The sequence below is a fragment of the Electrophorus electricus genome, chromosome 9, assembly GCF_013358815.1.
Source record: "Electrophorus electricus isolate fEleEle1 chromosome 9, fEleEle1.pri, whole genome shotgun sequence".
NCBI classification, from domain to species: domain Eukaryota; kingdom Metazoa; phylum Chordata; class Actinopteri; order Gymnotiformes; family Gymnotidae; genus Electrophorus; species Electrophorus electricus.
Genome location: NC_049543.1, coordinates 23068285 through 23090314, shown reverse-complemented (window position 1 = coordinate 23090314; position 22030 = coordinate 23068285). Strand labels below are relative to the sequence as shown.

Here is a 22030-nt window from a genome sequence, read left to right as displayed (position 1 = left end):
AATCTGTTGCCATGCCAACCGTCGACCACCCTCGGCCACCAACACCACCACCACCACGCGGAGAGCGCACGTCCAACTGCTGCTTGCGCTTACACACAAATCCTTTACCAAGCGGCATGTGCGCTCCGGGCGCAACAGCCAGAGCTCGACTCATCAGCGGCGCTTTAGCCATACAAAACACTGCGCTGTGTGAAGAGCCAGGAGCCTAGACCACACACTGCACTGGACTGCACTGCTACTCAAGATTCTTCGCTTAAACAGCTTTAAACACTTCTGACATAATAAAAGTGCATTTGTCAAGGGGCCAAAATTAATATATAGCAAACGTATCCCAGTTAATATAATTGTATACTGTGTTTATATAATTATTAAACTGCATATATAACATAATCAAACACTAAACACAGAAGCTACAGCTTTTCAAATAGTACTGGCTCTAATTTCCAGTGTATCTTTCCAAGCAACACTTATTGGAATCTCTGATGCTGTTCTCCTCCATTTAAATATCTGCAATGAACAAAAAAAAGCACCATATTAACTAGACCACTTGTTTAATGCCAGGCTTAAATTTAATCGGAAAACTGTTTCAAATATCAAATGTATACAAATGCTCTGGATTGGAGATAATGGTAATCATTGGAATTGTACAAAAATCCATGGAGAGAAGAAAGAAAACAGCCATCAGTACTCAAGTCTAAACAACCCGGACATAACGCAAGTTGGAATTCAACACCTTCAGCTCGGAGGAAGTTTGCATCACCTTCACATGGCACCATTTTAAATCCAGGGTGTCCTGCCATGCTCGAGACCCATTTTGCACAGGGAAGCCGAAACCCCATTCATTTTCCGCCTTACACGTATCTGACCAACCCAGTCGAGATCTTCAGGGGTAGCTGAACATTAGAACCAGTTGTCCTAAATTTTGGCCAGATGTGAGTTCTACACTGTGGATCACCACGAGCAAGGATAGACCACCCCAGACCTAAAGGGCAACCTCAATGTCTACATACTGCTCAAGGTCATTAATATTGACAGTATTTAACACTTTAGGAACACACTATGCTGGTGACATGCCGCATCTGACAACGAGCAGAGCTTGCATCCTTCCAAAAGGAAGAGGAATCCCAGGGTTGGCAGACCTTCAGACATGGACTCCTTATGGCTAAATAAACGCAATCACATGACACAGACACCCTCAGACATGCTCCATTCATCTGCAAAAATGACTTTACTGCAGTTTAGTACATACTTTTAAAACCAGCATCACAACTTCTGTATTTCTTCAGTGAAATCAAAAAATTTAAAAGGGTCAACAATCATCCCACCTTGATGCGCACCAAAAATGTGGGGGAAAAATTTACACTGGCAGGAATAGCTGTCCCCTTTTTGATTAAAAATAATCACTCAAGGGCCAAAGAATTAAAAAGAGGGAAAGAAAAACAGCAGCTGTACACTACTCATAATAAACTCAAGAAAACAAGATTCCAAACATCTGAAAATTAAAATTCAAGTCAAGGACACTGACGATTTCTGAGTTCTGCTCCTTTTATTGTTGCTTTGTCCCCCTTCTTTAACCTTGATGCCTCCACCCAACCTGGATGAAAAAAACACAACAATAAAATAAGATAGAAAAAGAAGCATGTCTCATTAGGCTCTGCCAATCAAGCTTCCAATACTAAGTGGCTAGTCCTGCTAGGCTGACTGGCTCTGGCGTTAAACCCCTGCCCCGGGGCTGGAGGAGGTGCAGCCGTGGTGATGTTCTGCCTCCTTGCTGGTGCAATCTGATGCAACTAGATCACAAAAGGGTGTGGGTGGGGAGGGGTTCAGATGACCGTGGCAAGGGTCAGCTCCTCTGATGCCCGAGTCTGGTGTTTGTGCGGGAGCAGGAGGTAGAGCTGGGGGGAAGGGGGGTTGGGGCAAAGGGGGTTTTGGGTTGGGTCCTTAAGCCCCCAAGACCAGGACTCACTGGCCCCACGGGAGACCGGAGCGGAGGACCATGGCCGTTGTTTACGATCCAAGGCGGGGCCGTTTCCGTGGCGACAGTTCCTCTTCCTCATCGTCCTCTTCTTCGTCCTCCTCGTCTTCATCGTCCGGGTAGTCCACAAGGCCGACCAGGCCCGCCTGTCCAATGATACGCAGGTCACTTAACGTTTAAACAACCGTCCAACAATGGAGACTGCAGTGTTACATACAGGCCATACCAACCTTCACCATGGGTGCAGCTGGCAGTGATGCCACCTTGGCCGAGGAGCCATTGGGTGCGGCAGGGGAGGCCGATGACGCCGGTTTGCTGCTGGTGCTGCTGCTTCCGTTGGTGGTCCCTGCAGAATGAGAGAACGTAAACTTAAAGCTGCCGCTTGGGGTCCGCTTTGGAAGGTTTTCTTTGTCCTCACTGTCTTTAACTGCAAAGAGACAAAAGACACAAGTGAGGAGGGAGGGAGGAGCCTATACGAAGAGCCAAGATGGGAATTCTATATGCAGAATGCACGGAATACCTTTTTTCGCCCCCATGAACTTCCCATAGCTCTCTGGAAAGTCTTCCTCGACTCTCTTCTCCACACCTGCATCTGCGTCGTCCTCGTCTTCCTCGTCATTGAACCACATTTCTTCATCATCTTCCAGAGACCGGGCCTCCCGACGATACCTATGGGCATGATGTGGGGTTTCAATTAAAAGCCAACAAGCTAAAGCTAAAGACATTACACTGGAAGGATGATGCTGAGCTTTTCTGGACGGACCTGGTAAGAGATCGACTCTGTCTGGCCTTTTCCTGCTCATAGCGGCCCTTAAGGCCTTTGAACGTTTGGACGTATTCAATGGATTCAAGTGCTTTGTAGAAGTTGTCGACTATGTGAGCAATGAGCGATTTTATGTCTTCCTGAAGACGAGAAAAAACGCATCATTTTAAGATTTTGATGTTTACAGATCAATCACGAATGTGTACAAAAGAGATTTTCTCAGGTTCTTACCACTTTGATGAACTCAAAGAGCTCAATGATGGCCGAGTTGAGAAGATTATACCTTGTCCCATTGTCCAACAGGGCATTGATGACCGGTTCAAATAGGTTCCCTTTAATGATGTAACGATTATAATATTCGTCCTTCAAACCTATTATCCTCCTCATGAAACGTAAGGCACCTACACGTGCATAAGAACAGTTAGAATATACTCCATTAACCCATTACACAAAACAGTGTGTAAAATCTCTTTTCCCATCAAAGGCAGAAGTCTGTTCTGGACTGCCTCTAAAGGCACACATTACCAAATTAATCTAAATCTTTGAAAAGTATTCCACAGTTTGCTGAATTGACAAACAAAAGTGACAGTTGTAACCAAGAATAGGAGGAAGACCAGACGGATGAGGAAGTCATTGAGTCCCATCCCACCAAATGCCATTTCTAGGCTGCACTCATGAATGCAGCAGAGAATCTTTTGCATAAAAACTGCATCTTAAACAGCTGTCCACTGCAAACTACGATCTTCACCAAACATGCCAAAACTGGTTATCCTCAGAAATGTACACGGCTATCCCAATGAAAAGTTCAACCCAGCGTGACTAACTTCAGTCCTGAGACTCACACAGTGCCAGGAAGGTGTGCTTGGAGTTCATGAGCACCAGCACTCTCCGCAGTAGGTCTTTATTCATTATGTAGTTCTTTATATGGTAGGTATGGTGCTCCACACAGAAAGTGAGCAGCTCCAGTATTAGAGACAGCAGCTGGGCTGTCTGGAAATTATCTGAGGGAGCAGGAGAAAAAGAATATATGGAAATATTGGGAAAATATAGGGAAAGCCTTGATCTTAAAAGAGAGTCTCCTTAAACATAGAACTAGCAATGTTACTAACAATGGGATGTGTGCAATGAAAGCAAGCAATGCTTACCTGGACAAACTGGGTTGACTTTTGTAGAATCCTCTGGTAAATCTATGGACCAAATTCAAGAAAATGTAGTAACCCTTATGACAAGTGATTTAACAAACATTTAACATATGTACCTATAGATGCAGGTCTGCGGGCTATCTGTCTAATAAAAGTGCTCACCTTTCCTCTCCTCAGCTGTGTTGGCCAACAGTGGGGCAGTGAGTACATGCATGCAGTACTTGTAGAAAAAGCTAAGGAATTCAGTCTTTTCAGTTTTCTAGTAGAGCAGGAAATAAAGATAAAATGATTAAAACAATTTTTAAAAAAATCATACACACATACCAACCCATTCCAAGCTTTTGATTACATTTATATTCTGCTACTATGATTACTTCTAGCCATGATGGAATCTCAGTGATTGACAGCTCATACGGATAGTATAGATACATGAAAGTAAAGGCCCCTGGCCATGATGACTTCTCTGTGATTCCCAACAATACCCACACCAAACATCCAGAGTAGTAAACAGTATATTGTAGTTACCATGGTGCCAGTAATCACAACACTGCCTTATCTACACAATACAACTGACATGAGTCTGTTCCTGCTAAAGGCAACTAGAACATGCAAAAAATGGAAACCACGGAAGCAAAAGCCTTCATTTATTCCACATTGCACAGCAGAAGCAGCATCCATGCTTTAAGGTGTGCCAGTGACTTACGTTGGTGGGGGCCAGCATATTCTCAGGGTCGATGAGGGTGCGCAGAAGGCCCATGAGCTGCACCGCACCACCCAGCTCAGGGTCAGAGTCACAGATCATCTGCTTTATCACCAGGTTTATCAGCAGCACATCCTGATTGACATCACACATGCACACAAATCTGTAAAATTCATCCTTAGGAATTCACCAGAAGACAACCACAATGAACTGAGACCTGCTAAAATATGATTTTGCAAGCCACATGCCATAACTGGTAAAATGTGTGCAGCTTTAACTTAACTTAACTTGTGATCTGCAGAACCACGTGTGTAACCCTGCATTTACTCTATTATTGTACTGTTGTGCTGCAGTGCCCCGACTCACATCATCATCAGCCTGCTGCGGTTCCTGCATCACAAACTCTCTGACCATAGAAGGACTAAACTCCACCAGATATGAAAAGATATCTGTGGCTGCTGCCCTCACCTGGAGGTCATCCATACCCTGAAGAAAAAATTGTGAATTTCCGTATTTAACCACATTCCAAATCACAAACTCAAACTAGTGCTTGGCTGATACCAGAAATGCCTTTTGTGTAGAGATATGCAGTATGGAATATGAGAAGAAACCCAAATAAACATCTAGTTAAAATACAAATACTGTAACCTGTTTCTACAAATTAGGCAGAGTAGAACTCATACAAAACAATGTTAACTATGATTTTGTTAATAATTAACATTAATATCAGAACATTCTCTATGAGAAATAAGATACGAGGTAACAAGTGGAAAATGAAGAAAGAAAAAAATCAAATGAAAAACAATGCACTTAATTCACCATAATGATTTCCAACGCTGGAAGAATTCCTAGATTTGCTAATGTCTTGAAAAAAGCATCTCTATTTTGGGGTTGCAGTGTTTGTGAAAAAGCACAAAACTCTTTGAAAAAGTTGACCTGCAGAGGGAAAGAAAGATCCCTATTACACAACAGCACGGCCACTGAGACTGCGGTAACAGTGCATTTAAAGTCTCAAGTAATGAGAGTCAGAGAAAGACGGTGGTGCAAGTACCAGCTCCCTTCTTTTAGCATCTTCTGTAGCCTCGTCCGTAAGCTGGGCAAACACTTCAGTCAGGAACTTCTCATCCTCCTGGCGTTTAAAAAAGATTCCATAAGTGATTCCATAAATTCCACAGAAAATTTTTAAGGTTATTAAAAAATGGAATATGACCATTTGGCCAGTATTTCTCAGAGTTAAGAAGGCGGCGCAAAAATGAGTGGATTGTGATCACGCGGCATGCACCTGATCGGCAAGAAGGCCAAGTGAAAATGGTCAATAATAAGGCAGGGCTAAGACTTCACACACTCCCACAGACTCATTAAACAAGAAAAATGTTGTATTAAACTGCATTCTACACATTCTTTCATTAAGAAAAATTAATAATGGTCCTAACCTGAAACCACACCAAGAAGTGTTATACACTTAATATCACCGCATATGAAAATTCTTGGTTTATTTCCCAATTCACATCATGCATTATGTCAACATGTAATATGTAAAATGTCACTTGTGTTGAAAATCATGTCTTTTTTGACCAAGTCACAGCTGTGTGCAGTAATGTGTGAAAAGTAGCATGCGACAAACATTTCATATAACCACTTATTTCACATGAAATAAGTGCTTGTAACTGAGAAGCAGCCATAAGATTTTCTGCTCTGAAAGTTCATCAATGACTAGTCAGTTTTTGTACACAGAGTTATCTACATTCCTCATTTTGCTCTGAATTAATATTGGTACAGACATAACTGCTTCTATCTGTGGTTGAGAAGACCCACCTGGAGCATGCTCACTATCTCCACCTTGTTGAAAAAGATAAACGATGTCAGGGTGGAGAGGAAGTTCTCCTCGAAGACCGACGGCGTGGGCAGGATGATGTCCTGGATATACTGCACCCGGTATGTCTGGTGAATCTTCTGCCTGAGTTCCGAGTCCCTGATGGGGATCACCTCCTTGAACTTGGCCGTCTTCGTGAGGAACTCCCGGTGCCTCTTGGGCTGGACAAGAGCTGGGTCATACTCCAGGCAGCCCACCACGTCCATGATGCAGTCGTCTGAGAACATGACTTCAAAGAGCGTGGCCTTGTTGAGGAAAAGCACTCCACGCACAATCTCGTAGAGGTGGTGGAGGCCTTCCCGATTTTCCAGGTCCTCACAGGTGCGGAAGAGCTGCAGCAGCTTCTTGATGTAGCCCTCGCTGATGAGTGCCAGTGCTAGCTTCTCCCGCCGGATGGGTGAGGAGAGCACCGAGGTCACCAGGTCAGCTATCTCCTCCAGGCGAGCCAGCTCGCAGGCGGGTAGCTCCACCAGGTGGCTGGTCTCGGGCATCTCCTCAAAGCGCTCCTCCTCGGATTCATCAATGGGGTCCTGAGTGATCTCCAAAGATGGATCTTTGCCTTGCACCTAGAAGGGGTGGGAAATAAGGCAATTAGAATAAACTGACACAGAAGACATTACTTTGCACATCATGGTTTCCAATACCTATACAAATACTAAACAACTGCATTAAAGAACATTAGAGCACCTGTAACCAACACCACCATGACTGTATTAAATTAGTGAATTAAACTCTTATGCAATGTCCTTCATGACATCAAAGATTGTGACAATATGCCATTATCATCATTCCCTACTAGCACCTAAGCAATCGTGACATTTTGGAGCATAACAAAAGTACATTTCACTAACCACTGTAAACAAAACATAACAGTGCCAGGTAGCAGTAAATAATGTCCAGCTGTTTACCTGACAGATCTTCTCCCAGATTTCATCACAACCTGCCTTCTCCTGGAAACTCAATGCAAGATCATAGTTTTCTGCTTCAGACCAAACAATAAGGGTATCCTGAGGACACAAACATAAGAAACGGCATGATGAAATACACCAAATAAAACTGACAGCACTAAATTAATCTAATCTGTCTAAATTAATGTAAGAAGAGAGGAAAAATGTCACTCACTTGTTGTTTTTGATATGCAGTATTTGGATTGATTTTGGACTCCAGTAAAAGTGAGCCTATAGTTTAAAAAAAAAAAAAAAATTGTTTTTACAAACAATGAACAATTACAAAGACATAACTTAGAAGAATGCACAGCTCCAAGAACAGCAGCAACTAAAAGTCTGCAGCAAGTGGACTGTTCCATAACAATTGAACAAATTAAATACAAAGCATGAGCAAAACAACTTTTGATGGCATAGTGATAAGTGGCATAAGAGCAAGTTCCACTGAGTCCATTTCCTATCTCTTGGCGAGACTGACCTTGGACTTACTAGTGTGGAATCGCAGCATGCCAGCAATATTTAATTTACTGGTAAAAACAAATTTACACGTGGATGTGGCTTCGCTGGGCAAGTCTGCATAACTGGGAACTGATTACGCTAATAAATTCAAATTAACGTAAAAAATGTACATGTTAACAACGTAACTGTCCAAGACTAGACCAATGACAAAAACAGTATGTATAACGAGCCAAAGAAAATGTAAGATAGTTCTAAATTAACTAAGGTCGCACGAATCAATCAAGGGACGCATAATTGGTACAGCAATATTCCTTAAAACATTTGCTAAAAACAATCCAGCCCCTCGGCCTTTCATGTTGGCCCCATGCAGTATGTGCCGAGTTACAAACACCGACTGGTTATTGGTTAGACCAGATGACAAAAGACAACACAGCTCAGGAGGTACCCAACACAGCGAAACTAGCTCGGGTAGCTATGCTAACTAGTTAGCTTCCTACGTGTTAAAATTTATTCTAAGGTTAACCTAAACCACCGCACTACGGCACTGAGACCGTCGAGCATCAACATCTGTCCGTTTTCCAAGCCCTGACGGTCAGCTAAGATAGCTAACTACAAAACAAGCGCAACGTAAACGTAGTCAACAAACCGCGCAGCTAACCAACACAGCATAGCAAGCTAACGGACTGAAAACGGAAAGCCAAACGCACATCCGTCTGGACGCTTTTGCCTTTCCAGGATCGCTCGCTAGCGTTAGTTAGCCAGCTGCTCAAACAGTGGCTTAGGTTAGCTAACAGCTAGCTAGCACACCTGCCCTGGCCACGAAACGTTTTACTCGACTTCGTTATTCTGGACCATTAAGCTTCGCTCTGGGCACAACCGGCCCAATATCCCTTCCCTGGCAACACAGGCAGCAAGCCTTTTCCATCGAGGCCACACTGAAGTTACAGAAGCATCGAAGTCCATCTAGTCCTCTAGTTCTGTTGTCCTAGTGTTGCTAGGCTAACGCTAGCTACCTGTGTGTGTGTGTGTGTGTGTGTGTGTGTGTGTGTGTGTGTAAACCAGCGCCTTTAAACTCAACCCCAAAACCAGCTAGCACAGCTGATTAACTGGAGTCAACAAAGCCAAGCAAGCTACCTAACTACCATCTGAAACCGACAAAGAAATGTAAATGCGTTTCTATCCTTATATTCAGACGGAAAGATCAGAGCTAGAGGACAACAAACTCCACCACGGCTCGAGCGAGCTGGCTAACGGTCTCGACGCGCGAGCGTCGCCAGTTAGCATCGTTAGCATCGTTCGCAAACCTCACCGTCGGACTCCGCCCGAACCAGCAGAGATATTCCCTTTAACCTTTCGACATAGGTTGACGAAACGTGTCCCGTTCCTCTGTCGTCCCACTGCCGGTCCTCGTTGAGCGTGTAAACCTTGACACGCCGTCTAGTATCCGACATGGTGGCGGCGAACGAGGAGCGGCTTCGCCAGTCCTCGCGGGGTGCGTGTTCCTTAACCTCTGGCTTCAAACTTCGTTACTAACCGCATGATCCAAGCGCGGTAACAATGTGCGGTTTTGCGTGCGCTCGGCGCGGGGGATCCCTCGCTCCTCACACACAGCACAAAAAGCAAAACGAAACGCGCCACTGCCCAGCCAGCAACGTCTTTTTTGGGGGGGGGGATACAGCCGGGCTAACTAGATCGCCGACGGCCGCGTCGCTAACGTCCAACGACCGCCATCTTGAAATCCGAGCTTGTGTCTTTTTCTCCGCGACGTCAGTCAGAGTGCTTTTCCGCCGCGGGGTCTCCCGTGAGGGGCTACGGTAGCCGAGTGGGATTGGAGGGATTGGGAGGTTTCCCATAAGCGAACTGAAAAGTGTGGGGAAAGTTGTTTTATTTTTTGTCTGCAGCTTGATAGCTATAGCCCTTTCTTACCAGATAGGATATAGTTTTAGCTTTTAGGTTAACATGAAAAATACTTTTTTTCTTTCAGAACTGTTATAAAACAGGACAATAATAATAACAACAATAATAAACAACAACAATAATAGTAATAATAATAATAATAATACATCTATTACTATGGTCATCTTCTGCTGTTTGTCCATCACTACTTTGTCCAGTAGGCTAGCCATTACCATTTTGTAAGTCTGGATCTGTTCACAAGATCTTAGCTCAGTCACTTCTCAGGGTATGTCACACTTTCAGGAACTTCCAGTCTGTATTCATCACAGATGTTCCTGTAAACTATGCCAGCCACTTGGTACACGGGGTTTCCAGAGAAACCAGATGTTTCATGACAGAGGTCATTCATCATTTCAAAGTGTTTCTGAATTTGTAGGAAGAGAGACCAGTTTATATATTCCCAGTGCGCTGTGAGGAGTTTCCTGTTCTTGATGTTGGCAGCTTCCATTTCTTCTCTGCGTCAGAATATTGCGCCTGCTCGGTATTTGATGACTAGAAGAGCATACATGTTTATGTCTTTGCTCTTATTCAACTGGTTTTTGAAGACCTGCCTTACCCTATGAAGTGTATATGGGTGTTGTTGCACTTCTCATTTCTGCCTCATGGCTCCTGTGTGATTGGAGAATACCTAGGTACATGTAGCTATCCTTCTTGTTTGTTTTACAGCCATGTGGAAGTTTAATTCCATCTGTCCTGATCACGTTTCCTCTTTTTACTATCATTTCTCCAGCTCAAATGACATTCCTATGTCCTTGCTGTAGACCCTGGTCAGGTGGATCAATGAGTCAATGTCATTTTCCCTAACTGATGGTAGTTCTGCTCCTGAATCTGTATCCATACCCACTCTTATTGATAATCTGACTGAGGGGATTTAGGGCTGTGCAGAACAGCAGTGTTGACAGGGCATCTCCTTATTATATATCACATTTCATGGATCATCTCCTTGGTATATACCACACTTATGGAGCATTTCCTTTGTATATACCGCACTTTATGGTCACCTGGGCAATTGTCTTCAAGTTTGCTTCTAGTGTTGTCCTCCAATGTTCTACTGACTTCTGCATAAAGTCCTTATTGTCTTATTAACTTTATACAAAGCTGGAAATTAAGGTATCCTGGTGTGTGGCATTGGGTCGTACGCTTTCTTGTAGTCAAACTAGGCAACACATGTGTTTGTCTGTCTGGTCTTAAAATCCTGGTAGACTGCTCAATCTGTCAGTAGGTGGTGCTTGGAGTCCCTGGTGTTGTTACCAATCCCCTGTATGTGCTCATGTACTTGCAGCATGGTGGCTAGTATTCCTGATAGAGGCATCCATATTGTGGTTATTGTTCTGTAGTTGAATGGTGCTTGGCCCTTGGTGTGGAACTTTATGACCAGTACCGACCCACTTTCTGTTAGCCAGCCCAGATGGGAGCCGGTAGTTAGCAGTTGGTTCATTTGTTCTACTAGCCGACCATGCAGATTTGCCAGTAAGCATGGATCATGTCACTTCTGCCGATTGTATTTCTTCCATATCCTGCTTTTTGCTGCATTAAAATCTGCATAGCATGTGATGATAGCTTGCCACTAAGAATCTATAGCAGACAGCAGTTATTTTATTCACAGAGCAACCTTTCTTTGTTTTGGCAGTCATGGCTGAGGTCTGCAACTGGCTGGGCATTTGGCACCGTTTTACTCCATAGTTCCCCTCATTGCCTTTCAATTGAATAACAATAGCAAATTGTCTCGGTTTCACAACATTCAACACAGACCTCATTAGTCTACATGCAGCTCATGTTTCAGAGACAAGCAAACTATAGCTTTAAGAGTCTTGCCCAAAGCACTCTTATTGGCATTCGTAGTAACTCCTGCCTCAGGCTCCTCAGGGATTGAAGCCCAGTCTTCTGCATGCAGGTCAGCTGTCAACCTCTACAATACTCACATCTATCCAACCGTGTGAAAAAGACACACAGAACAAGGCGAAAAGGAATTAAACTTAATGGGGGAATTGGAAGCAAGTAACCACACCACATACACTGTGACTCTGATGATGGAGTGGCATAGTACACTGGCAGAGCTCTTTGGTGTACCCTGCTCTGGGCACACTGTCCTTCTACAATTCTAGCAGACAGCCAAGGACAAGTTCCTTGAGCTCTTGGCCAAACATCAGAAGGGATAGTGAACCCAGTCGACACCTGAATGTCACCCGTTGCCTGGCCTGTAGATCCATTGGTGTCGTTGCCTATTCCACAGTGCCCCAGGAGCAGTTTCCATACATTGCCCAGGTGCCGTCTTTTCCCCACACATGGTACAGCAGTCCATTGTGCATCCTGAGGCTGTCCCAATCTGCACAAAGCAGCTTAGCAGCAGGCCTATGCGGAATCATAGCTCAGTGATTAAAGTACTTGACTAGTAAACAGAAGGTTGCTGCTGCAAATCCAACCATCACCAAGTTTCCCACCGTTGGGCCCTTGAGCAACCCTCTCAGCAACCCTCAGATGCTTGAATTGAGTTCAGTCATAGCTGTAAGTCATTTTGGATCAAATCATCAGCTAAATGCTGTAAATGTATCACATCTGTCCTGCTTGGAGCCATTTGTGTGCTCAGGAGAGTTCCGTTTCCTACTCTTGGGCATTGTGGAATTCCCCACAGCTCCCACTGTTAATTCTGGTGTTACTGGGAGCGAGGACAGCAGTAGTGGTACTTCTGTCACCTTAGTACAATGCACACCGCAAGAAGAAAGCCATCATTCTTTGGTAGTTCATAGGTGACAAGATAAGGCATCAGCAATACCCTGTAAGCATCCAGCATGGTGTCAGATGGTGAAGTGGTATTTTTGCTCCAAGATCCACCTTGTGACAAGATCCTTGGGCTCTCTGGGTACAAGCTGGGCTTTTTTAAGTGTTCAAGTTGCCAGGAGGCCATGCAGAAGTGGCCGCTGTTATCTTTTTTTATTGCCAGTACCACCGACGCTTCCCAGGGGATGTTTTTATGGCTCAGGTATTATCAAAGGGAATTATAAACTGATAGTAGTATGGATGAGTATTGCTCTGGGCCTTAACCCAGAGAGGACAGACAGCCTTGGTAGGAGTAGAAAAACTATCCTAACTACAGTACCTGCATTATAGTACATTCAAATGAATTATGTAATACAAGACTAATTTTTTTTCCTGCAAAAAGTTTGTTGTTGTTGTTTTTTTTTTAACAAAACATAAAACACAAACACAATGAATCAATGCCATACAACAAGCATTGTTCCCCAACATGGGTGGGTAGATACATGTTTTTGCGCACGTGCACACAAAATTGAGAGTGCCTTTAAAAAAATAAAAAAAAAAAAAAGTGAGAGAGTTCTCAACAAGTGCTGAACAGTTCATAAGTTAAGATAAAGTAGATGACTGGTCGTCCACTGTTCCCATAGTGATACTGTTCTTCTCGCTCAGGGTCTTCACTAATGTGGCTGCAGGAGACAGCAGCACCTTACGCGACAGTCTCATCCTGCCATCCGTTGGATCACGTCCAAAATATTTCACCTGTGGAAAGCAGGTACTGGTCAACACCCAGGGACTCACCACTCAGCTTTGCAGCTGGCTTATAGTGGAAGGAAACAATGTGGGGTATTTACCGAGTCATTATGCTTTTACGGCACCGTACCACATACTGTCATTTAAAATCTTGATAACTACTGTATTCCAGGAGCAAACAACGTCTGTAAAGATGCTTTTTACACCTCCGGCAGTTGTCGTAAAAACACGGAAACCCTTCATATATACATCATCGCATACGTGTGCTGAAGGATCTCTGGGAGAGTGAGTGCATACCTGGAGCTGTTGTCCAACTTCTAGTCCAAGAGCAGTGGGGTGTTTGATCTGGTGAAACATAATAATGTCCGTCACCTGTCGGCTCTAATCTCACTGATTAATCCTAAAAAGGCTCCCAATGCATCTGTGTAACCAAGCACTCAGTGCAACAACAGACACAGACGAGTTCATTGGTTCTGGATGACCACCTTATATCCCAGGGTCGATGGCGGCCTTACCCGTTTGTGATCGAGCTGGGAGTTGTGTAGCAACACGGCGCTCATGTTGGGGTAGAGCTTGACCATAACGCCTATGTCTCTGTGCAATTATACAAGACAGACAACACGGCAACCATCAATACTAAACACCAAATGCCACTGTAACAAATGGGACAGCCAAGTAAGTCATAAAGATGTTCCAGCTGTACCGTATTTCTATGATGGTCGCTGTGTATACAGCGCCAAACTCAAGCTGTTGCTCCTGCTGCAGAGGAAAGCGAAAGATTCTTAAGTAATGTGCTTTTGTTCATCTCCAACTGGCAATCTTTGTTAACAGAAAAACAACCCATATCTGCTTTGGCAGTGCATCAAATGATTTAAAACCAGTGTTCTGACACACGTCATCCTTGCAGACTTCAGCGATGAACTCCTGGGCTTCGTTCATGGCACTGGGGGTCGGGGCAAAAACTGAGAAGGTCTCCTCGTCTACTTGGCTTATTGTCACACCTGTTAGACACAAGGAGAACGACCGAGAATGAACCTCCAGCCACCTCCTGTCAAAGAAAACCTCCCACTGAAGTAACGAATAATGTTGGTAAGTGGCTGCAGGATTTGTGTTTGCGCTGAAGTACCATAAAATGGACTTTAATTATCGAACAATTTTTGGGGCGAGTGGGGAAGTCAAAATGTGCCCGATTTTATACGCCTTGGTATCGTTTTGCGTTTCAAATCCTCCTTCACTCCAGGGGGTAGTTCATTTTAAGGTAATAGGAACTATAATCCTTAAGCCTATTAAACACTGTGTAAACAAACATTACAAGGCCTGTATGGACAACTAAACGAAGATCTTCACTGACATTTCCTTCAAGCCTATAATGGTATAAAAAGGACACAATTCTATAAAAGCATCAGCGTTTCTTCAGTGACTAAGAGAGGACAAAGTACAGAGAGGACAAGCTATGCTGTGTTTGATCAGTGAACCATGTTAATAGAAAACAGGTCAGCGACATGGAATTCTATTTCCTGTCACTAATATTACCTGAGACAGCCCATAGCACCATTTTCTCCTTTGGTTTGGTATTTGGTATAAATATTTGGTTTTTATTTGGTTTGTTCATGTCTATTATTGTATTTTATATATTGTTTTATATGTCTATTAGGGGTAAGTTTTAGTAGGTTAGCTGTAAATTATTTGTCACCAATATACATTCACCTTATACACAGACATTGCAATGTTGTACTTTGTAGGACTACAGGTTTAGTCTACATCCCATCTCTGGTCCTTCATCCCAGGTAACATTTTCAGGCACAGGATCTTTGCTGTCTGGATATTTTTGTGTGGTGGGCCACTCACCCCATTAGAGCCTTAGACATGTATAAAAAAAATCATTTTTTTCAGTTAAATGGCCACAACCATACCACACTGGCCATAAACAACCATGCTGGGTTTAAAATGGTCCATCACTCAAATAATGGCTGGTCTTGTAGTGCTGCTGTGGTCAGAAACTGACCTGTAACAAACGTAGTAGGTCTAAGGTAGGTCACTATATTTCTCTACGCACCCCTGTTCTCTGTTCCTCAGTTTGGACAGAGCACTCTCCACCATTTCACTACGAGTTATACTGTGTATGACTATGTATGTGATGAATAAACCAAACTTGAACTTGAACTATAACAAAGCGGTTACACAAGTTCCAGATGTTAAGGCTAAATCTCACCTGTCTGGGCTTGTAACCGGCGGAGATTATAACCCCCGGGACCAACAAACCGGGCTCTCCTGGAGATGGGCACTCGAACATTCTCTATGGGCAAAAATTAATTTATGTTGAAAGAAGAAAATACTGAAGTGTAAATAAACAAACAAACAAAAACAAAGATCACAGCAAATATCCACAAGTTGCCTGCCATTACCAACAAGTGGACCATGCTCTTTCCTGGAGACCCTGGGCTTGGAGATGGTCTTATTCATGATGCCCAGAATTTCTTTCTTGGCCACTGAAAGAAAAGTATAAGGAAGATGTGAATAGATGTGCAACACATCCTGCTAAACCAGAACAACATGTCACAATCTGATCCTGCTGTACCTGTTGCCTGCTGTATAGCTTCCATTACAATTTTTAAGGGGAGCCCTGGGATCTTCACATCAGCCTGAGGGAAAGAAACACACGCTGCCCGTCAACAGACTTTCACTCTACAAAGCAGGCTTCACCTACCATCATCCGCAGTACCTGTAACGCAGTGATGCCCTTGTTTGTTCCCGCCATCTTAAAGTCCATGTCTCCATTGTAATCTTCAATTCCCTATTCCACAAATACCAAAATACACTGCAATTCTAACACCAAATGATAAAACATTAAATATTCTGCACATTAAGAGGATGCATAACAAAAGTATTTTAAGTCAGAGCAAAAAGTCAGTATATTTACCAAAATGTCAGTTAACAGTCTGTAGTCCTGGATATCAGATGCTTTTTCAGGATTGGGTTTGGTTATTAAACCAATCGCAACACCAGCCACTGGTGAAGAAATTGGCACACCTAAAAAACAAATTTCAATACTCATAAGTATTTAGTTCAACTTTATTGTTAATCAGGATCTGCAACAAAGCTTAAGACAAACGTGTTTGCTCCCACAGATGTGACTAATGGAACTAGCTGTACTTGCTTTGATGGTAATAATAATAACAACAATAACAACAACAACATTTTCAAGCTCCTGTTTAGAAACTCAAGGACATTACACAGACAGGGATTTGGAAGAATCATACAACATACTAGATAATAAAGAATAATTTATGCATGTATAAAAACATGTGGTAAGTGTCATACCTGCATCCATGAGGGCCAGGCTCCCCCCACAGGCCGACGCCATGGACGACGACCCTGTAAAACGACGCATGCTGCACGATGAGGAGCTGCGTTTATCGGCTCACGCACAGGACGGGCGTGTTATAAAATGTTAAGACGTGCGTCAAAATATATATTTATCCAAAGACAGTAGTGTTGGGGACATTTCCTCAGAAGACGCACCGTTGGACTCTAGCACCTCTGAGGTCACCCGTATTGTGAAGGGAAAATCTTTGGGAACCACAGGTCTTAAGGCTTTTTCTGCCAGGGCCCCTAATCACACAGAAACACAGAGGTTAGAGGGGCGCATCACACAACATACTGGATAAGACACTTCTAACCAGTGCCACTCACCATGCCCAAGCTCTCTTCTATTCAAACCACCCATCTTCCCAACCTCATTGGTTGCATAGGGTGGGAACTGAGAGAGGGAGCATAGCAACATTATACAGATCTCACAGCATTACTGTACTTAAAATATATGAATACTCACCTCATAGTGAAGCATGAAATTCTTGTCTTTTACCCCACTATTAAAGATAAATTACAAGACAACCGTTAACAAGTCGTAATAATGGGCATTAGTCATGTTTGCATTGTTCTCTCTGCTCTTTGAATGTCAGCTAGGACTAGACCACCGTGAGACAGGCTAGCTTTACCCTACAGATGATGTGTTGCTGCAATAGTAATCCAGCACCCCTGAGCCCTGCTCAGTGAGTCCTGTTTCTGCCCACCTTTCACTCCTGATGTAAACTTTCTGTTCAGTAAAAAAAAAAAAATAGCTTGTCCTATAAGGATAATGAAAATGTAAAGATTTACCATAGAGCTGTAGTTATAAGATCTGGTTTTACACTGGACTCCAGGGAGTCAAACGTTACAGAGCAGAGCACCTATAAAAGTAAACAAAACAGATAAAAACAGTAATGAAGGACAATATAATGTGGACTGTATTAACAGGCAGACCTGTATGCCCTGGCAACTCTGTGTCCCTACCTGTGTTTGACCCCTCTGGAAGAGGGCGGAGCCGTGCAGCGGCTTGAACACGTCCACCGCACATGAAATGTCTCGTAAAGAGGTCAGATCCCTGCCATCACACCTTACAGAGCACAGAACGAGACTGTAAGGTCCGTTCAAAAAGCACTAGACACCGCGGTGGCCATGGTCCACAAACCACTAGCATTACGTGAACAGAGAATTAAACCCCAGAGGACTCACACTCCCCCTAGGGGCCCAAGACTGAAACTGTACCCATGGAAAAACAAGACTATGATAAAAGACTGCGCAGGATGTAAAACAAAATATGTAGATGAGGAGGGAAAACAGAACAGGCAAACTCATACGCGGGTCATGTGTGAACGCCTTTACATCTTAAAGAGACAAGAATCATCTTACCTTCTATATTCACTGAGAGTTAAATTACGGAAAATGTGTTTGGACACCGCATTGAAGGCCTCCATCACTTCAAATGGTTCTGCTTCAGGAAACCTTTCTATAAAGAACAGTTAGGTGATGGCCAACAGGACGTCTTCAATGCTATATTACAGGGATACATGCACTGCTCCTTAACACCGTTTTGCTCAGTAAATGGTGGATAAACCAGTTTTTAGGAACACAAATGGCAGTGTTCTCATTGGATAGGAAAGAGAGCAGTACCTCCCCTCATTAATATACAAGCTCAGAGAGCAGTATCCCCCTCCCCTCATTAATATACATGATCAGCCATCAATATTTCTGTACAACACATTTAGCAGTTTGAGAAGTTATAGAGACGGGCTTTCAGCTGAAGTTCCACTACAGTTGGGAACCTCTGTATGAAATGAGAGAAAATGGAGCAGAATTATTAAAACAGTTGTTTAAAGAAGAGACATTACCTTTAATTTTCTCCTCAGACACGAGTCGTATCTTCTTTATAGCTTCATCTCTAGAAATCTGGAGATTCACATTCACATCCGATCACATTCATGCAATAGCAGGAAATGATGTGGAGAATAATAGCATTATACTATGGAATTACCTTGTCATGTGAAAGGTCTGTAAAGACACTATAGATCTCATCACTGGCCAATCTGCAAGTATAACATAATGCATTACCACATATGATAACATATACTGTGGATGGAATTAATAGGACACACATGACAGTGACTATCAGAAATATTACATAAATGCATCCCGTACTGGAACTCCGGTTTGGGCCCCAGCTGTGCCATGTGCAGTCAATGGACGTGCTATCACAGAGCACAACATGCATGCATGCTCATCAAGGATGGATGCTTTCTTGCCAGCTCTCCTGCCATGAAATATACCAGCCATGGCAAAATTGTTGCGATTTGAAAAAAAAAAAAAAAAAACAGCAACTCTTACTGTCGAACGTAGTCCACCATCTCCTGGGAGGCGTTGAAGAGTTTGGGCGGTGTGCGTTTAACCACCTTCTGTTCCCGGGCCAGCTGCTGGACAGCCTGGATGATCTGCTGCGTGTGCTTCAAGCCCAGTTTGACAGCATGGCAGAAGTCCTGCTGGAGCACGTTCTCAGCGGAGGCCTCCATCATCACTGCCACACGCCAAACCAGGAACATCTCAGAACATCTCAGATACTATGACTTGTGCAGTCTCTAAATCTTCAATTGCAGAGCAACAGCCCGTGACTCAGTTTTAAGATATGAACTGCTGGAGTTTAATACACATCAAACACTAGTAAAGGAACTATTCTGGAAAAAGAAAAATGTAATAAAAGTGCAAAGGTTTCAGCAACAAACATGGAGAATAATGAGAATGTAGATTGTAAAGAAAATGTCTGAAGGGTCTGTTACACTTCATCGCCAGCTGTTGCTTTGGCCTCAAAGAACAACTAAAATCTACTGCCCTGCCGGGATCAGCAGTCAGTGCCACACTCACCCACTTGGCTGGAAGGAGCTCCAGCAACCACTAGGTTCAGAGTGCTAGAGCTCATCTCCTTCCGGGTCGGATTTATGACAAACTCTCCGTCCACGAGGCCAACACGCACCGCACCTGCACGGCAACAGGAGCAATGCTGAATGCATTCTCTTAAAGCAAACACACACACACTTTATTTAATGTTACGCAGATAAAGCCGGTGACATACCAACTGGCCCATTCCAAGGAATGTCAGACAAGGCAAGGGCAGCTGATGCTGAGACAGAAGAAAAGCGCAATTACCACATTAGCCGTAGATCTGAATCACATCTAGAATGCAAACAATTAAATGCAGGAGGAGCGACCATACCTCCATTGATGGCGAGCACATCTGGATCATGCACGCCATCGACAGCCAATATGTTGCACAGAACCTTTTTGATCAAGAGAGAAGAGCTGAAGTCAGGTTTAAGTACCAGCTGGATACAGGCAGTATAAAGGGTTAAATGGCAAAGCACCGTACCTGCGTCTCGTAGAAATACCCATCAGGAAAGAGCGGTCTGATAGAGCGGTCTGAGAGCAAACAGGTTAAGCCGTGAGGCAGAGTAGTGCGCGTGTGTCCATGTACGACTTTATTTTACTCTTTATCATCTGTACCAGAATCAGACATGATCTAAATTTCATACGCTATCGCCAAACAGGTTGGCACCGCATGTCGCGACAGGACACGTTCCGTTCTGACCTATGAGTCTGCTGGTGAGGATCTCAAAGTCTGTGGTGCCCATCTCACGCCGCAGGTAGTTGGTGGGGATTCTGCCGGCAGCCGCTGCTTTTTGCCTGTAGTCAACCTGTTTACAGGATGAGAGGTAGAGTCCATGAAAACGCCTCATCTTAGGAGAGGACTGAGACGGTTACATTAACTACAACGAGCCACCCGTGTGTCCCACCAGGACGAGGGAGGTACCACAACTCACCACGAGTGGCAGGAAGGATGACGGGGACGGTTTTGTCTTGCTCACGGTCGTGACCATCACGGAGGTCTCCCCGAGCTACAAATTAAGATACAAGGTGCGCACAGCACATGAGTAAAGGGATCATTTGCTCAGGAGGAGGAGCCTAACAGAAGCATAGCTGTTCTAGTGTGAGAGAGGGTGCTACTCAAGAGAGGTGAAGAATGTGGTTTCTATTGGTTTCAAAATAATACATGAGCCATTTAATACATTTAGTATTTTCCATGCTAATCCAACTCATGAAATGCTTGCTAATGACAAGTTGAATCATAATAATGTTTGTGTTTATATGGTATTACTGGAAAAATTGTACAACACTGTGCTGCTGGATTAATACCACATTAATGCCCTGTCTGAACTACTCATGTTTAAACTTTTTTATGAGTCCATTGCTGTGATTTCCTGTGCTGCCACTGTAATGGAAATCATAATGGAAAAATAGAAATAATGATTATATAAAAGCACAAAAACACCCCCCAAGTTCGCACTTTGTAAATCATCTTACCTGCACGACAGAACACCCATCAGCAAATCTGGCGAGCTTCCCTGTTGATATTTCAATTTTCCTTGGGGAAAACAACCAAAAGCATAAATAAGTCAGAGACAATATTCAATTATTCTTGGGGGGGTCATGGTGTGAATGCCATGCACCCACCTCACCCTGGGCTAGTTTAGCTTAGCTACGTTTAAACGTCTTACCTTCCTCCTAAATCAATCCCTACTCTCCTCTCTGTCCCATGACTAGCCCAGACGCTTCGATGGCAATAACGTATACTCCCTCCACGCAATGCGGAGCTGAGTCGGAGGAAAGGCGTCATGTTTGAGAGAAAGCAGAAGAACCTCTTCAGTAAAGAGGTCTGGACACTTCAACGCGGGATTAACGGGGAGCTGCCATCGTTTTGCGTCAACAATGCTGATTGGACGGCTGGCGTGCGTCTGCGGCACGTAGCTCGGCTCTGCACTGAACACGATACAGGGTTCCTACCCCCTCATCACAGAACACGTGTGTTAGTCCCGTACAAGCGCACACGTTATATGGTTTATTTTGGCATCGGTTTTCCAGTTTGTACGATTTATTTATTAAAGAAAAAATTTAAAGATGAGTTAACATCTCCATTATACATTATAAAGATAATGTAAATTCATAATCATTTATTTGGGAGAACATAACTATTGCTGGTAATGTTACGGACATACTCTACAGCAGTGGCATTCACACTATTCCTCTATCCAGGAGTCAGGAGTGACCACTAAATGCCTAAACAGTTGCACTAATCATTTCATCAACTACCAGGAATTGCAAAATTCATAACCGGATTTGGATTCGAGGTCCACATTTGAATGCCGCTGCTTTACAATAATCTACACGACGTAGGTGCTGTAGGCTGCTTTTTAGATGCTGAGCACCTCATGGGCATTGATTTTAATTCGCTCACCTACCCACTCGCGTTTAGCATGAATTGTCCACACGAGGGCGCTACTGGGCTCTTC

At 43.7% G+C, this 22030-nt stretch overlaps 2 protein-coding genes across 4 annotated transcripts; both read right to left on the bottom strand.

The window, feature by feature from the left end:
- Positions 1-534: 534 nt before the first annotated feature.
- LOC113588819 (serine/threonine-protein phosphatase 4 regulatory subunit 3) lies at positions 535-9601 on the bottom strand. 2 transcript variants are annotated; one of them, XM_027028185.2, is made up of 16 exons: positions 9166-9601; positions 7576-7631; positions 7362-7460; positions 6396-7019; positions 5632-5709; positions 5400-5516; positions 4947-5066; positions 4584-4715; positions 4043-4139; positions 3884-3925; positions 3581-3739; positions 2970-3139; positions 2739-2878; positions 2496-2644; positions 2206-2402; positions 535-2121 (listed from the first exon to the last, which is right to left on the bottom strand). In XM_027028185.2, exons 1-16 carry the CDS (start codon positions 9305-9307, stop codon positions 2008-2010), a joined length of 2436 nt encoding a protein of 811 aa, XP_026883986.2. In that variant the 5' UTR covers positions 9308-9601; the 3' UTR covers positions 535-2007. The 2 variants fall into 2 exon arrangements, with proteins under 2 accessions (XP_026883986.2, XP_026883987.2); XM_027028186.2 differs by having other exon boundaries at positions 2206-2321.
- A 1789-nt stretch (positions 9602-11390) lies between these two features.
- Positions 11391-21470, bottom strand: LOC113588820 (polyribonucleotide nucleotidyltransferase 1, mitochondrial). 2 transcript variants are annotated; one of them, XM_027028187.2, is made up of 28 exons: positions 21239-21469; positions 21045-21105; positions 20504-20578; positions 20272-20377; positions 20053-20102; positions 19900-19963; positions 19759-19806; positions 19551-19664; positions 19020-19206; positions 18670-18721; positions 18527-18584; positions 18048-18144; positions 17649-17751; positions 17475-17545; positions 17149-17185; positions 17010-17076; positions 16839-16928; positions 16638-16691; positions 16237-16346; positions 16039-16110; positions 15895-15958; positions 15722-15805; positions 15529-15612; positions 14211-14317; positions 14020-14075; positions 13832-13910; positions 13614-13661; positions 11391-13325 (listed from the first exon to the last, which is right to left on the bottom strand). In XM_027028187.2, exons 1-28 carry the CDS (start codon positions 21355-21357, stop codon positions 13173-13175), a joined length of 2310 nt encoding a protein of 769 aa, XP_026883988.2. In that variant the 5' UTR covers positions 21358-21469; the 3' UTR covers positions 11391-13172. The 2 variants fall into 2 exon arrangements, with proteins under 2 accessions (XP_026883988.2, XP_035385997.1); XM_035530104.1 differs by lacking the exons at positions 11391-13325; positions 13614-13661 and having other exon boundaries at positions 14207-14317; positions 21239-21470.
- Between the last annotated feature and the right edge of the window lie 560 nt (positions 21471-22030).

Coding starts and splice junctions, on each gene's coding strand:
- LOC113588819 (XM_027028185.2), bottom strand. CDS start 9,307: ATGTCGGATACTAGACGGCGTGTCAAGGTTTACACGCTCAACGAGGAC. Junction 7,632..9,165: donor GGTTCGGGCGGAGTCCGACG/GTGAGGTTTGCG, acceptor TTTAAACTATAG/GCTCACTTTTACTGGAGTCC. Junction 2,122..2,205: donor CAGCTGCACCCATGGTGAAG/GTTGGTATGGCC, acceptor ATCATTGGACAG/GCGGGCCTGGTCGGCCTTGT.
- LOC113588820 (XM_027028187.2), bottom strand. CDS start 21,357: ATGACGCCTTTCCTCCGACTCAGCTCCGCATTGCGTGGAGGGAGTATA. Junction 21,106..21,238: donor GGGATTGATTTAGGAGGAAG/GTAAGACGTTTA, acceptor GTTTTCCCCAAG/GAAAATTGAAATATCAACAG. Junction 14,076..14,210: donor CTGAAGTCTGCAAGGATGAC/GTGTGTCAGAAC, acceptor TTTCCTCTGCAG/CAGGAGCAACAGCTTGAGTT.